Below are 22,362 nucleotides of genomic sequence, written 5' to 3'. Positions count from 1 at the left end.
AAAACTGAAGAAACTGAAATAGTACGTACTGCAAAGACAAAAAGCAAGAATTGAATCCAGATCGTGTCTCTAAATTTTTAGATGATAGAGTCTGGAAAATACCAGACTACAGAATTCACTTGATATGAACAGAATATCAAGAGAAATATGTAGGAAATTTAAGACATTAAAGGGTAAACCAGGAAATTTTGCTTATGTAATTTTGTTAAGGTTTAATTTTTCAAATATATTCAAAATATCAACACTGTGCTGTAACTTTTAAATGTAGGTAGCTTTGTTTTCTAAATAATTGTGAAACTTCAAGGTTGATAGAGGTTTGTTTTATTTTTGCTTGCTGGACGTTAAGCCATAACAAACAAATTATGTCGTTGATTATTTACATATTCTTTACTGTTTTCTATTGATTTCACGGATTAAAATGAACAGTTGACAGTAAAAAAAACAAAAAACAAAACAAAAAAAAAAAACAAAATTGTTGTGGTTTTGGGGAAAGGGTTGGTTTGTTTTGCTTTTTTCCCAAAAAAATAGTTTTTTAGCACTTTTTGTACTAATAATTGGTAAATGTACTTACTGTTTTTTTTTTTCTTTTGCTAGCTTGCACAGGCATCTTGTCGAGCACTTAAATGCAGAAATAGTGCTACATACTGTCACAGATGTCACTGTAGCTTTGGAATGGATACGATCAACATTCTTGTACATTAGAGCCTTAAAAAATCCAACTCATTATGGTTTGTTGTTTTTTTTCTTAATTGATCTAAATTATGACACTAGCATGTGTTAGATCCATATTATTTGTTTCTTTTATTTTCTTACGGACTATTATTTCATAAGGGGTTGAAAACAAGATGGGTAATATGGCGTATAACATTTTTAGGAACAACAGTTTCAGTTGCTTTAGTATAAGTAACAGGAGTTTAAGCATGGTATAACATTTAAAAACTATGAAGAGGACATTTGCAGCTTCAGAAGGAGCTATTTCTTTTTATCTTAATACACTGGACCATGTATTAATGCAGTATCAAGCCATAATGTACTTTCCAGCGCTGCAGAAAAAAAATTTGTCTAATATTTCATAGTTTTTCTGAAACAAAGTTTCAGTAATCTTAATGCTGGTGTCTTCAATTTGTCTTGTCCAGAACAGCCTCGCGGTCCCCAGCCCTGACTATATCTTTGTTCCTGTCCACTTGCTCTACACCTGATTATGAAGTCATTGGGTATTTGCTAGAGACAATTTTTTTTAAGGATTTATAGCTGGGACTGGAACATAGTACATCTGTTACTTGAATGGGTGTTACAATTTAGGTGGCTTCCTGTATTCTAAAATAGGAAAACTCTACATGTGAAGTTGCTCACTGACATTTCTGGAACTTTTAGGGCTCTGATATTTTACATGGGGGATTATCTGCAACTTTCACCTTTGCACATCTGTTCTAACAGCCACTTACTGATACTTAGATACTTACACTATGTAATGCTTTTGACTTGTTCCCAGTATAATAAATATTTACGAATTTTTCATTTTTGGGGATTTGTCTGGCTCCCAAAAATCAGCAAATCAGTTTTGGTGGGTAATGATATTGAGGAGGAAGTATATAGTTGTATTAGATTAAAAAGCCATTGGTCTTTTCATGAAGGTTTTTCATCTGGATTGGATAAAATTGGAATTGAAGCAAAATTACAAGGTAAGTGGCTTTTAAGCTTTATTCAGTAAAATGTTACATTTTAGGGCAGGTTCATCCATGTTTATTATATATCTCCATTAATTTCAACAGATCCATTCACAGAACAAATGTAATTTACTATGTTGTGCTATTGATTTTATTTAATTATTCATACTTTTGAAACACTATCAGTACCTTTTGACTGGTGGAAAAGTTTTTCTTGTATAGAGAAAAAAAATTAAATGCCTTTACCTACCTCATCTCCATATACATAGTCAGAAATAAAACTACACACAGAGCACTTTAATTTTGATTGCTTGTCATTCTTTCTAATTTTCCTTTGATTGATCTCATTTGCTTTCATTAATTTCTGTTACTATACTTTCAAAAAAGCCCTTTTCAGAAATTGTCATCTTCCCTTCATGATAAATTTAGCCTTGAAAACAAAGGATGTAAAATGTAAACATCTTCACCTTGTTCAGAAACAGTTTAAAATTGCATGATTATAGCATGTTAGGCAGCAATAATAAAGAGCAGGTGTAGGCAGAGACACATTGCTTTTTCATGATCAATATTTTTACATTGGTCATTCAAAAATGCATAAATAATGTGAAAAAGGAATTTTAGAGAACTCCAGAGTGTGGCACATCTTGTCCAGTGATGGACTCGGTGAATTGGAGGATAGGAGCGAATCTTAAATTCTGTATTTTTGTACAGGTAAATCACAAGACTTATATTGTATAGGTTTGCTATTCAGACATCCGGACTGGTATGATCTGAGAATTCCACTCTCTGACCATGACGTTTTGCATTGGCAATGTACATTCTAGTGTATTGTTTGCTTGTTACCTGAAATTTGGCCCTCATGGATTGAATTACTCATTTTGCTTAGGGGCATCAAGGGAAGACTTGCAGTCTTTTGAAGATTTCTGTGCATTAAGCATTCCATAGAATATCAGTCATATCTCAGATGTATGGATTCAGTAGATCCTCTTAAGAATTATTTTGCTATTTTAATTCTAAATTTAGTTTTAAAATTTGCATATGAATAGCAAATGCATAATACAATAGCAAAGAACTAAGAGAATGCAAATACATAATTAAAAAATTGCACTTGCTCTTCAAGTGAGCAGCAATGTGGAATGAGGCATCCAACTTTACAGATACCAAAACAAAAAAGAAAAATTAAAAAAAATTAGCAGCACCATGTTTTTCCTGTAGTACTGTAAAATTACTCGAAGACTACTTTTAAGAGGCTTTTTTTGCTAAGACTTTAATAAAACCCAATTATTGTTTTTTTTTTAAATATTGCTTTTCAGTTATTTACAATTCCATCAGAAAACATACAGCTGACTAAATAGTTTGGGTATCAGTACTTCTCATCTTTAAATATGAAAATAGCACACAATGCCTTTTTTTTTTTTTAAGTTTTCTGGTAGATCCGAAATAAGTATATTAATAAAAGACTAAAAGACTACTTGCTAAGATTGTAAGTGGAGTTCTGCAAATCTACAAATACAGTTTTTTCTCTTAAGTGAAAGTCCTCATGTCCATCATAATTCTGTGTATTTGTAGAGTAGACCATTTGGAACTTAAATATCTGGAGGGGGGCCTGGTATATGAAAACACAGACTGACATACGCCCTGAAATTTGTAGAGCCAATACTTGAACTCCACTTACACATTTATTAAATTTTACACAACTGTGTAGAAAAACTTGTGATTGGTGTTGGGCTTGGTGGAACTATGCTGAGGCTGTTTGTTGTATAAGGGTTTCAAAGACCCGTCTCCAGGAATACACTTAGTATATACACTGCTGCTTGAAGTCTCCAAATATGAGAGACCTTGACTGTGACTTGCAGATAGGAAAAAAAGGAGTACTTATCAGTAAGAAAAGTTTACCTAGTTCATATGCTCTTCCAGTTGTTTTCTACCTTTTCTTGTCCTTTAGATCAGGACATTTCTATTTTTGGAATGTAGGTTGAAAGGAATGGAGGGAATGAGGCTTGTTATTACCTAAATAAGCCTTTATGGGAGAAGGCATGGTTTGAAATCACTTCTACAGATAGTGCTAGGGTAGAAGGCTTCGCTTACAAATGCTTTTTGGGTGTGGATTATATTTCCTTGAAATGCTCTGATCTTAAAAACAACCTCTTTTTAAAGTTCTTACAGAAATTAGCTCCTTTTCCCTGCACACACGAAATATTTTGTAGTAATGTATATAGTTAGTATGTTTTCATCCATTTCATATACAATGTGAATGATTTCTGGTTGCTGTGGGCCCTATCACTTTGAGTGCTTTCCCAACTTACTTTTAAATTCTGAACATTATATTAATGTAATTTTTGCCGTTTAATTACCTTGGTTTTGAAAGAGAGAAAAAGAAAACACTTTGGTCATCCTCGTCGTGCAGATATCCGACTAAATAGGTTTAGTGAAGTAAATACAAATGCACCTGATGCAGTTTGAAAATTTCTGATGAAGGATTCATAAATACCTGCGGATATTTGAAATTTCAACCATTTCAGTGTTAACACTTTAGCGGAAATCTTTTATATAACTACTGTGGGCTCTCTGATCTGTCATTCAGAATTGAGTATGGCAGCCTACATTCCATGCATCTAGTTTCTTTTACTTTGCTACTTTTGCTTTACTGAAAAAGAGTTGGGTTGTTCTGTATCAAATATCTTTGAGTGAGCTTTCCCCAGGCAGAAGTTACCCACCAACTTTAGTAGAAGCAGGATCATATTCTAAAACCCTTACTTGAGTTCAGTGGCATTACTCTGGTAGACATTCATTGCAATTTGATGATGATGTTTCTGGTTTGAACATAGGTTAAGTTTCTCTGCATGTACTAAAAATACATATATTTTCAAATTGTCAACAGAACTGTGTTTGAAGAACTTAAATGATTTATCATCTTTTGATTTGATCAGGATGGATGAAGCAAATAATTTCAAACCAACAGGTACCACTTTTTTAAAATAAATTCATTTTCAGAAGTGACGTTGAGATAGTAGTGAACCAAAGAGTCACCACTATTCTTGTGACCCATTAATAGGCGTACACAAATATAGTAGAGAGTAGAATCTGAGAGATTGTTTGACTAGAATATATGAGCAAGTTTCTTTAACAAATCATGGGACTTCATTCTCTTAATGTTGATCCATGAATAGGTCTTCTCTTGTTGTTGCTGGAACTTTTGTTGCAGATTAGGAGAAAATTACAGAACATTATCACAGGATAATTGGATGTGACACAGTGCAATGAAAGACAGGTTTTATCAATACCTGCTCTTCTCTACCATCCTCTCCTAGAAGTGGTTGGCTTCTCAGCAACCAAAATTCAGAGTCTGGTATATTAGTGTGAATTCATCTCCATTGGAGAAAACTGTAACTGGTGTGTATTTCTTTCTGCCACTCTATGATGGGGTCAGTAATAACCATCAGGCAGCTGAGGGCAATAACATACTGAGTCAGTGGTGGTAAATCTCATAGAGTCCTGTAATAAGAAAATTAATTCAATTTTGTGACTTTAAAAAAGATACACTAAAAAAATACTTGGCATATTTATTTTTTAAGGTATATTCTTCTTTTACAGAGCCTGGAAGATTAATGGCGTGGTATTATATTGCATTTGATACAGTGAAACAATTTTTCACAATTAAGGGAACAGAGACCTTAAATGAATTGGTAATTTAACTTTTAAAGAAAATTTACATATGTTGAATTGATTTTAAATAGAATCAAAGATGATAAGCAGAAGTTTTTATTTCTTTTAAAGAGCTTAGGCTTTGTTTATATAAGGTATAAAGTTTTAGAGAATACTCTAAATAAATTCCATATGAAGTATTTTTGAGGCTTTGTACTCTAAGATCTTTCAATTTCCAACTCTTTCTCCCCTCACTAACTTTGCTTATGAAGATGTAAAGTTGCTGAAGCTGTTCTGTTTATGTATTAAACATTAGTAGTTATTTTTTATTGCAAAAACCAGCTGCATGCAGAGCAGATTTTACTTTTAAAGGAATGTTACTGTCTTTCTGTTTTAAGTCATTTTCCTCTGTCAGATAACAGGTTGTTATTGCTACTGTTAAGTCACAAAAGGCATTTTGTTTTCAAGCAAATACTATCGTAGAACAGATTGGCCATGAAAAAATGGAGTGCCTGTTCTCCTATGGCTATCTTTGTTACTAACTTATGAAGAAAGTAAAGTGAAATACATTACAGATAGCAAAAACTATTGATACTTGCCTTGTATGTCATAAAGTGTTAGCAGTGGGGTTGATTTTGGATAATTTCAAGTGGAATAGTAATCTAAAGAAAGAAAAATCTTCCCCTTTTGTTATATAATAGCCTTTATAGGAAGATGAAAGAAAGTTTGTCAGTATTAGAACTGATTGACCATCTTTTCATGGTCATAGCGCTGAGACAATCAAAAATTTTTAATTTTTTTTTTTTTTTTTAAAGTTGAAGTGGTAGAAAAAATGGTAAAGAAAAACAATTAATAAAAAACTTAAATTGTTACAGATTACAATGATCTCCAACTGCACAGAATTTCTGGATGTCAAGTTAAGAACAAATGAAAAGAAAATATTGAACACTTTGAATAAAGACAAGGACAAAATAACTATCAGGTATAAAAAATAAATATATTGAAAAAGGAAAATATCTTTTTAGCAATAAATAAAATGAGTAGCAGAAAATATGTATATTTCCATGCATAGGTTTCCAATGGAGGGGAAGATAAAAACAAGAGAAATGAAAATAAACTGGTAAATATTATATTGTGTTCTTACTTTTTATTGAAAAGCTGTCACTTTATGGCTGTTGAAGTCCCGCTAAAATTTGTATCATTTTATAGAGGACCAGATCTTGCATTTCATTGTTTCTATTCTGAATTTTCTTTTGTTTTCCAGTAGAAACTTTTATGTTGTTACACTTTTCTTACAGTATGGCTTACATACCAAAAAATTTTTTTTTCCAGTCTTATTCAGGCTCAACTAGGATGCATTCCTATTCAAGACTTTACTTTGACACAAGATACTGGCAGAATATTTAGAAATGGCTTAAGAGTTACTAGATGTATGGTAAAATTTAATCCTTTTTTGGTACATATAATAATAAGCTACATATTATTTGATTAATAGAAGTCAATCTTATTTTTACAGGGTTATCTGACTTTCTGGCATCATGTAGGAACAACTTTTCTGCTTTATTAAACTCTCTGATTTTAGCAAAGTGTTTCAGGTGCAAACTTTGGGAAAATTCACTTCATGTATCTAAACAATTGGAAAAAATTGGTAGGTACTAGTCAGAAATGATAAAGGTATAATCTGATACAGAATCAAAACTCGTAATTAGCCTGCTAATTTCTGGAATGTCTGGTTACATAATTAAATGAGTCTCCTAATTACTCATTTGCCACAATTGAGTACTACAGTTGTCAGAAGAGTCTGTCATGGTAAAAATAAAAGTAATCCGTTTAGTAATTTTCTTCAGGCTTTCAAAGTATTTCAGAATTGTTCTTTTTTCTTAATGTTCATCTCAGTATCTTGAGCATATTCCACATTTGTGTGATTGCATATTTCTGACTAGGCTATGCCTTCCTTTCCAAACAGCTGTCACCGTTACTCATATGCATGCAAGCCCTTTAATTTGCATTGACATGGATAGGAATCATTAAATAGAAATAAATTTACTGTGCATTAGGTTCTTATACACATGAGGATCACAAGTTTCTAATAATCTTCCTATCACTGTATCCTGTTACTGGATGAGCTTTTGGCTGGGAGTACAGACTTGTCATAATTATTTGAAAATTTGGAGTCCTCTGTATTACAAAAATGTAGTTATACTTGTTTGAGGTAATAGTATAGCTTCCTGCTTTGATGTCTGGTCTTATCATACCTTCATGCTTTCAGAATTCACTGCAGTGTTCTCTGTATTTCTTCTTTAAAGACATATCTACTCTGTACAGAACAGTATAGTACAGAGATGTGCAAATTAGAGAACAGCTAAGAAGATCCATATGGTACAGTACATTAAAGCCTTGCCAGCTCAGGTGCAGAAGCTGTATTGCTTCATTCATGTGGATTCAAAGCAAGGGACAGAGCTTGTTAGCTTGTGCGCAGCACACTACAGTGTGGTGGGAACCCATTTCCACTACTTCTGGATCTATGCCAATGTACACACGGTCATCTGAGGAGTCTGCCTCATCTTCAGCATTTCTAGGGGGTTAGGATGAGTGGAATAAACACGGCACTTGCAGTGTAGACAAACCCTTTCCTGTACACTATATTCAATAGAATAAAGTCAGTTTTAGTTTTTTAATAATAAAGTGCTATATATACACATCTCTGTCCTGTTTTCCTTTTTTTGTTTGTTTTTTGTATTTTTTTTCTATGCTGTCATTGCTCTTGGAGCATATGTTACAAAGAATTGCTAATTTCCAAAGTTCCATTTGTTCCGCTCACAGGCTTCTTTTGAACCGTCTGCTGACAATTCACTTTCTTTTCCTGAATCAAATACTGAATTGATGCCTATATTATGATGTCTGATTCTTGACCTCTGTCATGCTATGGCTGCTAAGCCTATTCTATGTCTTTGTGAAGTTAAGTGAATTGTTTGAGCTCACAGAAATTTACTGATACCATGTAACATATTCAGAAATCCCTAATTTTTAAACTCTTATCTCAGGATGTTATTTTTTGAATCTTAAAAAAGCCTTAGTAATCAGTATTTCCTTTATAAGAGTGACTGTTCTCTAATTGACATTTGGCCTTACTGAGATTGAGGATTCAGTTGAATTCTTACTGCATTTCTACAACTATCTCAATTTGTTACTCTTGTCCAATAATCATTCTCCCTCTTACTGCTGTATGATATGCTTGATTTCTGCTTGCTTGTTCTGACAGTCAGGATAATGATCAGTTGCAGTACAGGATTTTATCACCTTTACTACTTGTTCAGTTTGATTTCCACCTCCATTTTTTTTCTTGCTCAGAAATAGGTAAAGACACAGAGGAAAAGTCTTATTTATATCTCATATTTTCTTCACTGGTGGAAACCCTTCTGCCATTTTAAGAACTTACAAAGAAACAAGGTAACAGCTCTAACTGAAGTAGCTGCAGAATTCGTAAGTGCGAGTCTTCAGTCTTCAGACTGTTTGCAGATTTTCTGCAAAGGAGAGGGGAGATGGTAGAAGATGCTTTCCCTAAATCAGACCCAAAAGGTGTCCAAATATACAAAAAAGGACGAAAGGTCTTTTGTTTCTCTAAATCATTAAATTCTTGAGTTGAAATGAGTCTTTTGTTACAAGATTGCTGTAACGTCTTCCAAGAAGCAATCTTAAGACTCTCTTGAGAGGTTTCCCACTTAATTTTCAGATCTCTTTTACTGATTCTACAGAACTACATATGAAGAATCCACATATTCATTGTAAGTATTTGGTACTATCTTTTACCTAAAATTATTGCAGTTATTGTAGTAGGCAGTAGTTCCAAGTAAGGGAACTTACCTTTTCATATGCTGTGATGACTCTAAATCTCACTGGAAGTTTGAAAGAACTGGGAATCATGAAGAGGAATAAGATTGTATGTGGAATTCTCTGGCAGCCTGCTTTTGTGGCAGATAAAGCCATGGGAAAAATTTTTGCTAAATCTGCAAAGACTCCTAGATTATAATAAATTTTTTTTTGAGTAAATTTCATTATTAGCTTGCTCAAAAACATTGAGATCTTTATGGCTTTAACATAGTTATCCTTATGACTTTAACATAGTTAAATAATTCCTTGGATAGGGAAAAAATTTCTGAGACAAAGAATGCTGTGTGACGTGCTTTTTTTCATCATATATATGCAGAATATGTTTCTTGACTCCTGTAGAAAGTGATCTAAAATCTGTTTCGCTCTAGAAAATGTAACTAAAAATTGTCAGTATTGAAATATTGAATGTTTTCACATTTGATTTGTATTGCATTTCTTTTTCTCTTTACTAATGGATAATTGAAATTAAATAATACTAAAATATTTAATCAACTGAAAAGAAATTTAGTGATTTGCTGGGCAAAAAGCTGGGACAAACGTACTATAAAATGATTTCTGCTTTGATTTTACCTGCAATAATGCAGTTGTTGAGAACAATTTGAGATTAGTGATTGTCATTTAACGGCATAAAACTTAAATTTTTCACAGGTGTATCACTGTCAAACGCTATGGTAAATGCTGGGCTGACATCATTTAAAAAAATAGAAGACACAAATGCAAGGGAACTTGAATTGGTAATTTATTATTTTGTACGCAGATAAATAATGATAAGGAAAATACTGAGTATTAATACTGTTACCAGTAAAAGCAATATGGTTAATATATATCTGCTATATGATTGTCAGACAAATTGCATGTTTTAAGTGGTTTATTCATTTATACTAGTGAATTAAAAAAAAAAAGAATGTGGCTACTGCTATTTTTGCTTGAAAATGTGTATGATGTTTTGTTCTAGCAAATTTAATGTGGATGATTTCACTGATTTGGCTGGTTTTGGAAAGCAGTTGCTTAAATATGTAGAATTTAATCACTAACATGGTTTGAAACAAGGGGCAGTCTGCATTTCCCTTTTAGGAGGTTTAGAAAAAAATACGAAAAGGAATATGTATTTACAGTTTCTCTTAATGTATGTTAATGATGAGAATCTTGAATTTCTACTATTGCTAGTTTTAGTTAAAGATAGTCATAGAAGATTCTTCCGAATCATCTACAAAGCATGTCTTATTTTAGGGAAGTTAGATTTTCCCCAGGACAAGTTCTTTGGCTCTTGGCTTCTTTTCTGAGGAAACTGTTTTTCTAGTGTTCTGGAAGATATAACGGATTTCTAAAGGAAATCGATCTTACTTGGGTTTTCCTGTTTTGGCTTTAGGAACTTGATTTCTCTTTTCTGCCCCCTTTTGCAGTTTTCCTGTCGTTTGTTTTGTGACTAAAGTTAGGGCACTATAGAAGGGTCATCTCATATAAAACCTGAGTAGTCAGGTTTTGAGGTCATTGGCTAGTTCATTGGCTGTTACCTGAACAGATGTGGTAGCAATATAAAAAGTATTGGAATTTTCTTTTGGTTATGTTGCTATTCTGGGCATCGCTGACAGTAGAGAACCAGGAGTGATGAGGGCTTTTGTTGATAGCATAATTACTCTGGTGACTTTGATTCCTTGGATTTACATTTCTGTTGGCATCTCTGATCAGCTGGATGTATCAGAAATTAAATTAAATCTTTGCAGATTTTAAACAGACATCCTCCTTTCGGAAACCAGATAAAAGAATCTGTTTTGCACCTTCCAAAATATGAACTTGACATTGAACAGGTAAATGCTTTTCCATTTATTTTATGTTTTTATGCTGATATTATTAAATGAAAGAGCAAATACTGACTTAAAGAAATTTTGAGCCTTCGCTGATAGAAGATTACACAATATTGTGGCCTCCTTCCACCTTAGCATGTATAATCAAACTCTTAAACATCGAAGGAGAGCCTTGGAATAGACATTCCCTATAATACATTGGCCTCTCTCTCTCATAGCATTTTATGTTACAGATGCAAACCACTATATTCCACATTCTAGCACTATATGTGAGTCTGAGAGATCTCTTCTGTCTTGCATATAAATAAACCCTAGCGACAGAAAAACATCCATATAAAACTTACTGAAGAAGCATTAACTCATGTTTATTTTCTACGTCACACTTAGGAATATAGAAGAACAGTAAATTATTACATTAACCTAGCTGGTACCCTTTCAAAGGAAGGGTGCAATTCCATGTGCAATCAAGAGCTTTGAGGTTCAGATATGCATTTTGGCTTTAAACAGGTCAAATAGCCACTCTACCTTTCTGAAATGCAAAATTTGAAAAATAGCCTTAAAGTGTCTTGTGAAGTTGGTACAAATGAAGACACCTTTGAAGTTTAAAAACTCAATAAATGTGTGAAATACTGTTGTTATAATGATCAGTTCTATTTTAGTTTTTCATGTGACATAATACCAGATGAGTATCTCTAAAGTTACTCTCAGAAGAAAGATTTAACAATTATAAATTTCTTATAGAGGAATGTTGGGATGCCAAAATATACCTAGTTTTCTTCTTGCATCTTTCTCTTTGCATTGAACAGAGGAGGGTTTTTCAGGGGCTTAATGTAGACTGTCTTTTATTCTCAATACTTAATCAAATTTAAGATACTCAGCTATGGGCAAGTTAGAACTGTATAATAGTGTCTCAGAACAACAAATAAAAATTGTACCACAAATTGAAATTGCTTGAATGGAGTTTTTGTGCTTGTATCAACAGCTAAAAATTTATGGAAGGGCATATATTTTACTTTGCATATTTTAGCTGTTATGTTTTCTTCTATATAATTTTTTCCTAGCTTCCAAAATACAGTGATACATTGGCTGAAATCTTAGTAACCATCAAATTAACAAACTATGAGCGGCTACAGACAAAGAGAACAGCAACAGACTTTCACTATGTTACATTGGTCATAGGAGATGCTGACAACCAGGTCATTTTTAATCAGAAAATTATGTATGTATGATCAGGTTTTTTTGCCCTACATCTTTTAAGGGTGTTGGCTTTTAATCCTTTCTGTGACTTGCAGTTTTTGCAATACTTTCTACTGATGCCAAATGGTACAAAATTATTCTTTAACCTACAGCATTTCCTAGTCACTGTTGTCATTTTAAAATGCTTCACAAGATTAAAAAACCCCAAAAACATGCCAATGTGCTTGTCAGTACAGAGTATGTGGAAATATCTGTACAACACTGATGTCATATTATGGAAGTCATAATAATTTCCACATAAATATAAAACAAGTAAAATATCTATTGAAAAGATACATTCTGAAGTTGTTACTCTTATTAGCTATATTTCTTTAATTATAGCATATTGTCAAAATTGTTTTTTACTCAGAGATGGAATTAAATTCTCCAGTTGGCTAAGATATGCTTGGAGCAAATGGGAAAAGAGAAACAAAATCTTTCCCAACTGTGAGTTCTGGCCAAAGTCTGGCACTTTTGGCAGAACTGAAACTGATCTGCAGGATCCTGGCCCTCTTATGGCCACAAATCATATACTATTGGAAGGTTATTCTTAGGCCACTTATCAAGCAAAATCCAAGAACTAAGACCAAATAAAGGCTCTTTCACTTCTTTACATATGCCATATTATACAGTCTTGTTTTCATTGTCCATGTCTAACAAAACTTTACTGATCCATTACAGGGATTCTGTGCTGCTGAAAACTGGAAATTGGATGAAGAAAATTGAAGTGAAAAGAGCTCTTAAATCAGAGGACATTAGTATAAATTTAATTAGTTCTGATTATGGTAGGTTGATTGGTATGCTTTTAATTTAAAAACAACTCCATAAGAATTTTGAATAAATTATTAAAACACTTTATATCAAGCCAAAAATATAATAAAATTAACTGATCTGGAAACAAAATTCTATTACATGTTTTTTACTGGGTTGAATATTACATAACAGTCCTAATTACATATCTGTTTGTTTCATTTACTGGTATATTAATGAACTGGGAAACATCAAAACTGTTACTAGGTGACAGTATTTTGCTCTGTACAGATTAGGATTCTCTTTTGTCCTTTTGTCCTTTGCCTTCAAGTTGAATGAACTTTCAGTAGGGATAACCTATCAGCTTGATAGGTTATTTATGCTGGGAAGAGCTGTCTTTGCGAATGGTTAGGTTTGCCTTGTGATAAAAAAATATTGGATATGGCGTCATCTCCACTTCAGTAGCAAGAAATTTCTACAGTGGAAAATTTTGTGCCTTAACGCGGGTACATTTAAAAATTGGTCCCCTCAGTGTCAACTTCCATACAGTTGGAACTATAGCAGCAGATGAGGAGCGATAGTGATGACCTTGAGACATAGAACTTTGAAATAAAATTTAAAAATAGACTGGCTGTATTAAATTCTGTCATCATGCCCCACCTGTAAAGAAGATTGCTGTGTGCTGGATTAACTGAAGTACATTTGGTACTTCCATTAAAAACATTGAATATTGAGACTATTAGAATAATCAAGCCTGGAATAATCTGTATTCCTATGGCTAAACCTGTGGCTCAGGAAAAGGAGGGTTTTCTAACCAAACAGAGATGAAGAAAAAATTGTCCTTTTATTACTACTTGGCTATCTACAAGTTGTACTGAGTTCAGTAAAACTCAACACAACAGTTAATTTCTCTGAAATTGGCAACAGTGAAGTTAGACTAAAAGCAGGTCTTCCTAGACTCTACTTATTTTAAAGTCTGCTTCTGTTTCAGATATGAAGGAAATCTCTCATTTTTAAAAAGCCTGTCTGGTTTTCCAGGAATATTTGCCTAATTAAAGACAAAAATACTCTTTTTACAAATGGTGTTTCTCGTAGTCTCAGATGAATCTTAGTTTAATTAGAACTTAGTTACTGGCACTCAACTTCAAAAGTACTATCAACATACTCATTTTATGCCTTTGCCAATACAGAGCTGCTGATAACTCCTGTAACACACTGTAGTACAATTTTAAAGTTAAAATTATATCAGCAGTGCAAAGCCATAGATAAATGTAGTTTTAAAACAATACAGAAAAATTCTGTTAAAGGGACTAATTTTGTTACTCATCTAGTAATCATGTCTTAATTCTGAAAATGTTTGGGTTTTTTAATCTCAATCAGAAACAATCCATTCATGTAATAGTGTGCTTTCAATGGTACATTATCGTAACAAATTTCCATGATCTTTTAATAACCATTTATACTTTATTAAACTCTTTAGAAAACAGAAAGTAATCAGTAGTTTAGAAAGTTTATAGCAATTTGAAATATTTTTGTCTTTTTTTCAAAGTTGGCCTTGATATACAGCAAGCATATACAGCCTTTTACCTAACACCAAAAACAGTGGGAAGTAAAGTGGTTACAAATCAAAAACTGAAAGCTGAGTCTTCACTTGATATGTATTATGGCTCATCACAAAGTCTGCCAGCAGCAAAAGTATATACAGGTAAACGGTCAGATCACAACATCTGGCTAATACCAAAGTCAATAGAAAATAGAATTTTGCTTTCAGTAGAGAGCTAGATCTTTATTTATCCATACTGTTCCTTTCTCAAGTATAATAAAAATACAATGCTGCTGCTTCCACTTGTCAAGTACTACAGTGCAATTCTTTGATGAATTTGAAAATAAGAAAAATCATGGGTGTTTGGTATCTAATATTACTGCTTGAATTTGGGAATGTAGTAGTGCCTCTCTTTTCAGTAGCATTGATTACTTTCCAATTATATTGTTGGAGCAGCCCATAGTTTTGTCAAGGCAAGAAAATTCTAGTGACCCAGATTACTTCTAGCCTGTCTTTTACTGCATGAAGTACTCTCTCAACAATACATATGAAATAAAAAATGAGCATTTCTGTATTATATTTATCTAGGAGGCAGATCTAAACAAGAGATTACCTACAAGAAATATGGAAATAGAGAATGCAACCATCGCTGTAAAACTAAAGATGTGTGTGGACATGACTGCTGTGAGTTTCATTAAATCTACTATTTCTTTTACTTTTAGACAAATATAATTTAGAATAGCTTCACTTATGCCAATAGCTACATTAACAGAAGCAATGTAAGCAAGAGAATCAGGCATGAGTTGTTGCTATGATGCAGTCATAAAAGCAGTAATAAAAAGGTTTGTCAATAACACTTTTATAGGCACTATAAATGCCTATAATGATTAATATTATTTTTCAAAACAACTAGCATATGATTTAAGAGTAATGTCCAGCTTGTTACACTTGTATATAAATATTGGTGTGTTAAATCTTTTAATTAGTGTGTTAAATCTTTTAGGATCTTTTAATAAAAGATACTAAGCTTAGTGGCAAAGTTTCCATTGATCTGGAAAGAATTAGGGTTTATCCCTTCTAAACTAATCTGAAGATTATTTTAATTCCTTTTCTCAGGTAAAACTGGAGTACCTCCAAAGTCTGAGATGAATGGCGATTCAAAGTTTTCTTTGTACCTAGCTGATTTAAGGAACAGGAACTCAATTTCATCTGTACCCCCAGTAAAACGGTTAAAGGTTCATTTGAATACAGTCAGCCATTGAATAGATTTATTTTAATCTGTTATGTATTTGTACATATTTGTTTGCAGAGAGAATTTTATAACTAAATATGAACATTCAAGTTTTTCTTTTCCATATGGAATGCAAAAAGCAAGGAAGTACAAAGGTACCAAAAGTCCAGGAATCTTTGAGAGGTTCTGCTGCTGTTTGGAACGCTTCCAATGATCCACTCCTGTGCATGTGCTCTTTGTTTTTACTTTTATGGCATTTGGTAGATTGTGGTGGGTGAGGTACAGAGGCATCGTTGGAAGGTACTGTACTGTGACTTGGTTTTGGCAAAATATGACGTGAACGAAAACAAATAGTGGTATCTATCAGAGTAATGCTACTAAGAGATCTTTTTGCATTGATGGGTAGATCCACTTGTTTATCAAGAAAACCAACCATGTTAGTTTTTAACCTCTGAAAGATTTCATGGCTTATGCTTTAGCCCTTTGAAAGTAGTACTACACTAGTTCTTTCTGCAGCAAGAATGGCATTTGAGATACTGGAGCATTTTATTTCCTCCTCACAGTTTTGTTTGCATGTTTGTTTGCAATAAAGACTGATTTAGCCTATAGCTAATACAGACAAGAGTTAGGGATAACCAGTCTGACTTTGCCAGAGTACTTGGATAACTCCACTAGAAGCATGTAATTCAAACCTTTTTAACTGATTACGTTAGATAAGCAGACATCAGAAAGATTTATATATGTTCTTTAAAAATTATACTAATTGATACAGTATTAATGATGACTAATGATTAAGATTGTTAAAAAACAACGGTTTTCAATATGTTTATATCTTATCAGTTACAATAATCTGCTTTCTTTAGATGCAGATGTTAAATCAAGCTCAAAATGTGGATCTCAAACAATTTGTTTTTACACCTAAATCTGTGTTGCCGGTGTTGCCAAGGTACTGATTAATATAAGTAACAAAAAAGAAATCTGTCTTATTTTAGATAGTATGTTAAGTTGTAACAACTAAAAACTGTTTTCTGAATAAAATTATTTTGCAACTTTCTGCAACTGTTTTACTGAAATGTCACTGATTTTTTTTTTTTTTTTTTTTTTTTAATAGGTCTAGCAATAAACAGTCGTCTTCATCACCTTCAGTGGACCAGGTAGATAATGTTAATAGCTTAGGAGGATCTCAGAAACAACTGCAATCCTGGAATTATGGAAAGAGTAGTAAGTTATTGCTAATGTTTGAAATTATGATTTTTCACTGTTTTGATTTAAATATATTTGTAAACTCAAACTTGCTGAAATCACTACAGCAACCAGTACAGCGTTATAGAACACTGAATGTATGGGGAAATATAGCGGCCTTAATTGGCTTTCTTTCTGGTATCAGTAAGAATTTCTAATGTAGCTCTAAGCATCTAAATGTACCTTTAAATAAAATAGTAATGACTAAATCAAATATATGAGGGTCAAAATCTATAAATAGTTCCTGAAAGGTATGACTATAATGTATTTCCAGTGAAGCTGCTTGTAATACAAGAAGTATTTTACCCCTATATCTATACATGTTCTTCTTTTCCCTTTCTGCTGGAAGAAGTTAGTGAAATACGAGCTTTTGTTTGGTAGTTGTCAAAATGTGACTATTCAGTAACTGAGTTCATAACTAGTAAAACATCTCTATCTGGGGAAAAAAAGAGTCCTCTTTCTGTTTCTCTTCCACTGGAAAGGCTACAAATGTTTTTACATTTGGTGTTAAATGATCAGTGTTCATTATCAGTGTATAACAATGATGTTCTCACTGCATGCCTTTTGCCATTGGATTTGGTGACAGTAGATTGATGTGAATCAGGTTTTGATTAACTTGGTTAATAAGTAGCAGCTCCACTGTTTAGATCATATTCAGACATACAAGAAACACTGTGCTGAAATGAATTGAAACATTTTTTTAATTCATACTGCCTTAAGTGTTGGCAGCTATACTGCATAATTTCATTTTTACTTAATATTTTGATGATGGGATTGCAATCTTTTTCCTTTAAATTAATGCTTCATATTTTCCTGCCATACTAATTTATCTATAGTTGTTATCTAGTCTTAAAATGGAAGGCTGTTGCATACCCATATCATCAGTTGCTGGGGGGGGCGGGCAGTTAGTGTTTGATATGATTGTGTTAAAATAAAGTCATGGGAAGACAGATGGATATTCCAGTATAGCTATAGTCTATGCTCAAGAACATCTTGAGGCAAATCATACAGGATCAAGGGGACGTAATAGTTATTGCTGACTAAAAACCACCTCCATTGAATAGTAGTAGAAAAGGTAACCTCTTGGCCATATTGATTGGGCTGGCTGCATTTAAAAAAATGCACCAAAAATAGTTCTAATGAAGTAAGGCATCGGTTCATATGATTTTTATAGGGCTAACTGCATCTGTAATACGTAATCTTTCCATTCCATTAAAGAAAAAAAAATGTGGGTAATTAAGACTATACTGTGAAATTGTAGTAACCTAAACCTATAATTTATTTAAAGTCTGTGTGTCTGTGCAATAATGCACCATGCTGACTCTGCACATCCAAAATTACAGTAGCAATGCCTTCCTGGTGTTGCCAGTGTCTGTGGAACAGGATCTTTGATTTGAACCTGTCCTGCTCCCCCTCTGTTGAAAGGGAGACCTGGATCAGGGTTTCTTAGGCATATTAGGGCTATGACAACAGAATGAAGATTCCAGCACTGAAGATTCCCTCTGATGCTGGAGGGTAGTATGGCAGAAGAGAGATGAAAAAAACTAGCAGAGAGAATTGGACTGGTAATGAAAAGAGAGAATACAATAATGAGTAAGAGAGGAAACAGGAAAGTCGTCTTTGCACCAGAAACATTAACTATCACATTTTAATTAAGAATTTTAACAACAATGCTTGAAAATGTGTTTGTCATGGCTAGTTCTTAGGCATTAGATGTAGGGGAGGAAGACAGCATTCAGAGTGTTTTGGAAAACTATGCAGAGAAGAAAGGACTGAAATAAAAGTATTAAATTTGGGATCAAATGATGCTTCTGACAAAGGGAAAGAATGAAATTGCAGTCATTTTTATAAGGCCTGTTTTTCTAGAATCTACACTGAGGATAATTTTTCTCAAAATAACGCTGAGGAAAAAGTGCATATGTGACAATCCTCCTTTCAATAGATTGAACAACTGGTTGTAAAACAGAACAGTTTTTGTCGTACTTGTCCATTACGAATGTATTACAGCTTTTTCTTGGAAATGTTCAGTGTTTGTGACTAAGAAGAGCCAAAAGACAATGGCATAAAAAAAAGGTTAAAGGATCTTTAATGCATAACTTGACTGATATAGATAAAAGCAGATCTTGTTTTTCAGATGCTCTGGATGTGGACTTCGAACTGAGAGATGATGTTTGGGATGATATTGATGATGAGAAATTAGTATTTGCTAGCAACTTTGCCAGCAGAGAATTAGGTAAGGTTACTTTAACAAAATTCTTTGTTTCCTACATACAAATTATTTTACAGGCTATTATTTGAGAATAATTTATTATAGTATACAATGAATAGAATTACCTGAAATTTTTTTGGTTAATTGACTTGACTGCCAGGTTTATTACTCTACCTTGAATGTCACCTATATTGAGACAAATCTAATACAGAAGGGAGAGTTGAGAAAAGTCATAATTAAAAATTTTTTGGATGGCCTGCAACTGCATATTTGTTAATTTATCTGACTGCTTATCTCTGCTTATCTTTACATTAGCTCAAAACCCACAGAAGAAATATTTCAAGTGTTAAGACATTTGAATAATTTTCAAACTATTATTTATCATATTATGTAAAATATTTACAAGGGGTTTCAGCTGTTTTGTGACTCAGTTTTTAAAACTTTCATTCTTATATGGAACATGGAAATATCTGCCTTCAAATTCTAGATGAGTGTGAACCACTTTGCCACTATACAAGAAACAAAGCCACAAATGATATTTCAAAAGAGTAAGCATTATATAATTTATTACAATTTTATTCGCTTTAAAATATTGTCTGTATTTCACATGTATCTATATAATTAAATGTATAGAAGGTTGTTCGTTCATAAAAGTGAGTGAAATTTCAACTTTTAAAAGGTACGAATTGTTGAATGATTTGAAATTTTTTTTTAAATTCAAGTGTGGAGGGAAATAAATAGAAAAACCTGAACTGAAAAGTAAATAATTTTGCACTCTGTAAAAATACTTAAACTATTATTCAACTTGATATTTTCAGTTCATGCACATTACAAGATGAGACCAATATTCAGAACTCAGTTGTTTCTGTGGTTAATAGCACTTCAAAAGTGAATTTATCTGTACAGAGTGGAAATATAAATATGGTGAGTAAAAATATTTCAATAGAATTTCCTATAATTAGAGTATTTCATATGTAAATATATTTACCTTATCTGACTTATGAATCAGTTTGGACACGCTGAATTTCTGAACTTTTCTGTGTTGTCCAAACATGCATGCATCCTATGTTCAGTGTGATATTCATGATACAAAGAACTAGGACTTGAATTTACTTTAATATAGCATATTATAGCAACTATTTACTCAATTTGATTGTGATTCTGAAAGTCATCCAAGTATATAATTATATTTATCATGTGTTTGGTCTATGTCAAATACAATAATATCAATATAAATATCTGTACTACATACTACAACAATCTGGCAGTTTCTCTTTGGTTAGTTATTTTAACCATATACACTTTTTAACATTTACATTGCAGTTCAGTTTTCAAGAAAAAAAGCATTCAAATCCTTCACAAGAGCTGAAAAATATACAGTGTTCTTCGATTTCAAAAATAATCTCAGATTCTTCTAAATTCACTAGGAAAGAGGATTTTTTCATTTTCACAAAAGAACAGGAAAAAGAAGTAGATCCCAGGTAATAAAAAGTTGTGTATGTTTTTCTGTTGCCTCAGTGTTCTAGTGCTTAGTTCTTCATGGAACACAAACCTTTAGGTGATGTGTTAATTTACAACTTTCATTTTAAAAAGATGAATTTTCACAGTAATGGTAGCAATTAACTTTCCTTAGAAAGAAGACGACTTTAAAATTATTTTGCTTGTCTTGGTATCTCTTGACTATGCTTTGTATAGTATTCCTGATTTCATAGGTTTTGATGTACTATACCTGATTTAATTTTTCTGTTTACTTAATCTTCATTAGATGTCTTCCTGATGATGAAATCAATGATGTCACGCCTTTTCTTGGAATATTTGATGGCATTTTGTAAAACATATAAACAAAATACATTGTAAGTGCTGGGGGAAAAAAGTTACAGTTGTTTTTACAGAGTGAAGCCTTCAAATCCAGTTAAGAGAATTTCTGTTGTATACCCATTTACCAATAGCTGGTTTGCTGCATAGACTAGGTAATAACAAAATTGATGTCTGATTTATGGAATTCTAGGTATATTATCTTATTTTGAAAAATGCTTAAATATTTGTTTTTTGACCTTGCTGTTTTCAGGATTACAAATAAAAATATTGGAATGTGTCAAAGGAGAATAGTTCTTAAACTGAGGGTGCTTTTATAGATAAAGTAAAAATCACATAAGGGAAAGTAAACTGTTTATTACATGCCCTGCTCACAAGTACTCTTTAAATGAATGAAAGACACTTTCCTCAGAAATCTCTTAATGCTTTTTGGTTTTGTCTTTCAATTTCTCTAATGCTGAATTTTTCATAGCACTGATTCTGTAAAATAATTAGATTTACCAGTAAAAGTAAAAGAATGGTTATTCTAGTCTATATTCCTTTTGACAGTGCTATCAACTCGTTAATAAAGTGCAGCTTCCTTCAAGCAAATGTGTTTCTAGACTCTCAACAAACTAGTTGTAAAATGTCTATAAACAATATTCTAAAGTTGTGTTTGGCTGTTCACTTTAACACCTGAGGTCATAAAATGGATATTTATGCGTCCCACTACAGATTTAGGCAACCAAAGATTGGATTTGGATATCTAGTTAGAAAAATACATTGTATTGCCTAAAATCCAAGGGAATGTTAATTTTCACTGTTAATTATTCAAAATGTGTGGAATTAAAATGTTAAAATCACACATGGAACCTTAGCTGTCTGTTCTTGCAACGTTGTTTGTGGTGCAACTAAATGCAACCATGTTTTGCTGTGCTACCTGGTTGTATTTTCCTCAGCTAATAATATTTTACTTGACTCCAGTGTTTCCTTACACTTTTGACTTACTTTCCGGTATAACTCATTCTCCACATGAAAGAATGGCCTAGCACAAGCAGCCTCAACACTCAGGACTTGATATGTATTTGACTGTGCAAATTCCAGCAGGTCCAAGCTTATAACTCACTTTGCTGTACCTCAAATATTTCATTGCATCTGGAAGTTAGTAGTATCTCTTTTTGTCTCAATTTTTTTTTTAATTAAACTTCCAAACTAAGGTAACTCAGAATTACTATACTACCGCTATGTTTAGCTCAGCAGTCCTAGTCGTGTACATCCTAGTCACCTCCCAGTTCCGTGTCAGGGTGAGATTTAAGAATGCAGAGTGCCAAATGTCATTTTAGGTGCCT

At 32.8% G+C, this 22,362-nt stretch overlaps 1 protein-coding gene across 1 annotated transcript in view; it reads left to right on the top strand.

Annotated features, from left to right (window-relative positions):
• HFM1 (HFM1, ATP-dependent DNA helicase homolog (S. cerevisiae)) overlaps positions 1-21,051 on the top strand; it is a gene marked incomplete at its 5' end in the record, with an annotated part of 26,726 nt that extends 5,675 nt beyond the window's left edge. The window contains 22 exons of the mRNA XM_009572621.1: positions 595-728; positions 1,635-1,682; positions 4,549-4,629; positions 5,262-5,353; positions 6,188-6,294; positions 6,385-6,432; positions 6,645-6,742; positions 6,829-6,960; positions 9,852-9,937; positions 10,928-11,011; positions 12,070-12,227; positions 12,926-13,029; positions 14,544-14,699; positions 15,126-15,221; positions 15,654-15,772; positions 16,632-16,714; positions 16,880-16,989; positions 19,145-19,240; positions 19,674-19,767; positions 20,038-20,143; positions 20,543-20,700; positions 20,985-21,051. Of these exons, the coding sequence (XP_009570916.1) occupies positions 595-728; positions 1,635-1,682; positions 4,549-4,629; positions 5,262-5,353; positions 6,188-6,294; positions 6,385-6,432; positions 6,645-6,742; positions 6,829-6,960; positions 9,852-9,937; positions 10,928-11,011; positions 12,070-12,227; positions 12,926-13,029; positions 14,544-14,699; positions 15,126-15,221; positions 15,654-15,772; positions 16,632-16,714; positions 16,880-16,989; positions 19,145-19,240; positions 19,674-19,767; positions 20,038-20,143; positions 20,543-20,700; positions 20,985-21,051 (2,257 nt within the window). The remainder of the gene's footprint in view (positions 1-594; positions 729-1,634; positions 1,683-4,548; positions 4,630-5,261; positions 5,354-6,187; positions 6,295-6,384; positions 6,433-6,644; positions 6,743-6,828; positions 6,961-9,851; positions 9,938-10,927; positions 11,012-12,069; positions 12,228-12,925; positions 13,030-14,543; positions 14,700-15,125; positions 15,222-15,653; positions 15,773-16,631; positions 16,715-16,879; positions 16,990-19,144; positions 19,241-19,673; positions 19,768-20,037; positions 20,144-20,542; positions 20,701-20,984) is intronic.
• Between the last annotated feature and the right edge of the window lie 1,311 nt (positions 21,052-22,362).

This window comes from Fulmarus glacialis, unplaced genomic scaffold (genome assembly GCF_000690835.1).
Source record: "Fulmarus glacialis isolate BGI_N327 unplaced genomic scaffold, ASM69083v1 scaffold46620, whole genome shotgun sequence".
NCBI lineage: Eukaryota > Metazoa > Chordata > Aves > Procellariiformes > Procellariidae > Fulmarus > Fulmarus glacialis.
Note: the sequence above shows the minus strand (reverse complement) of the source record. Positions and strands in the feature narration are given on the sequence as shown.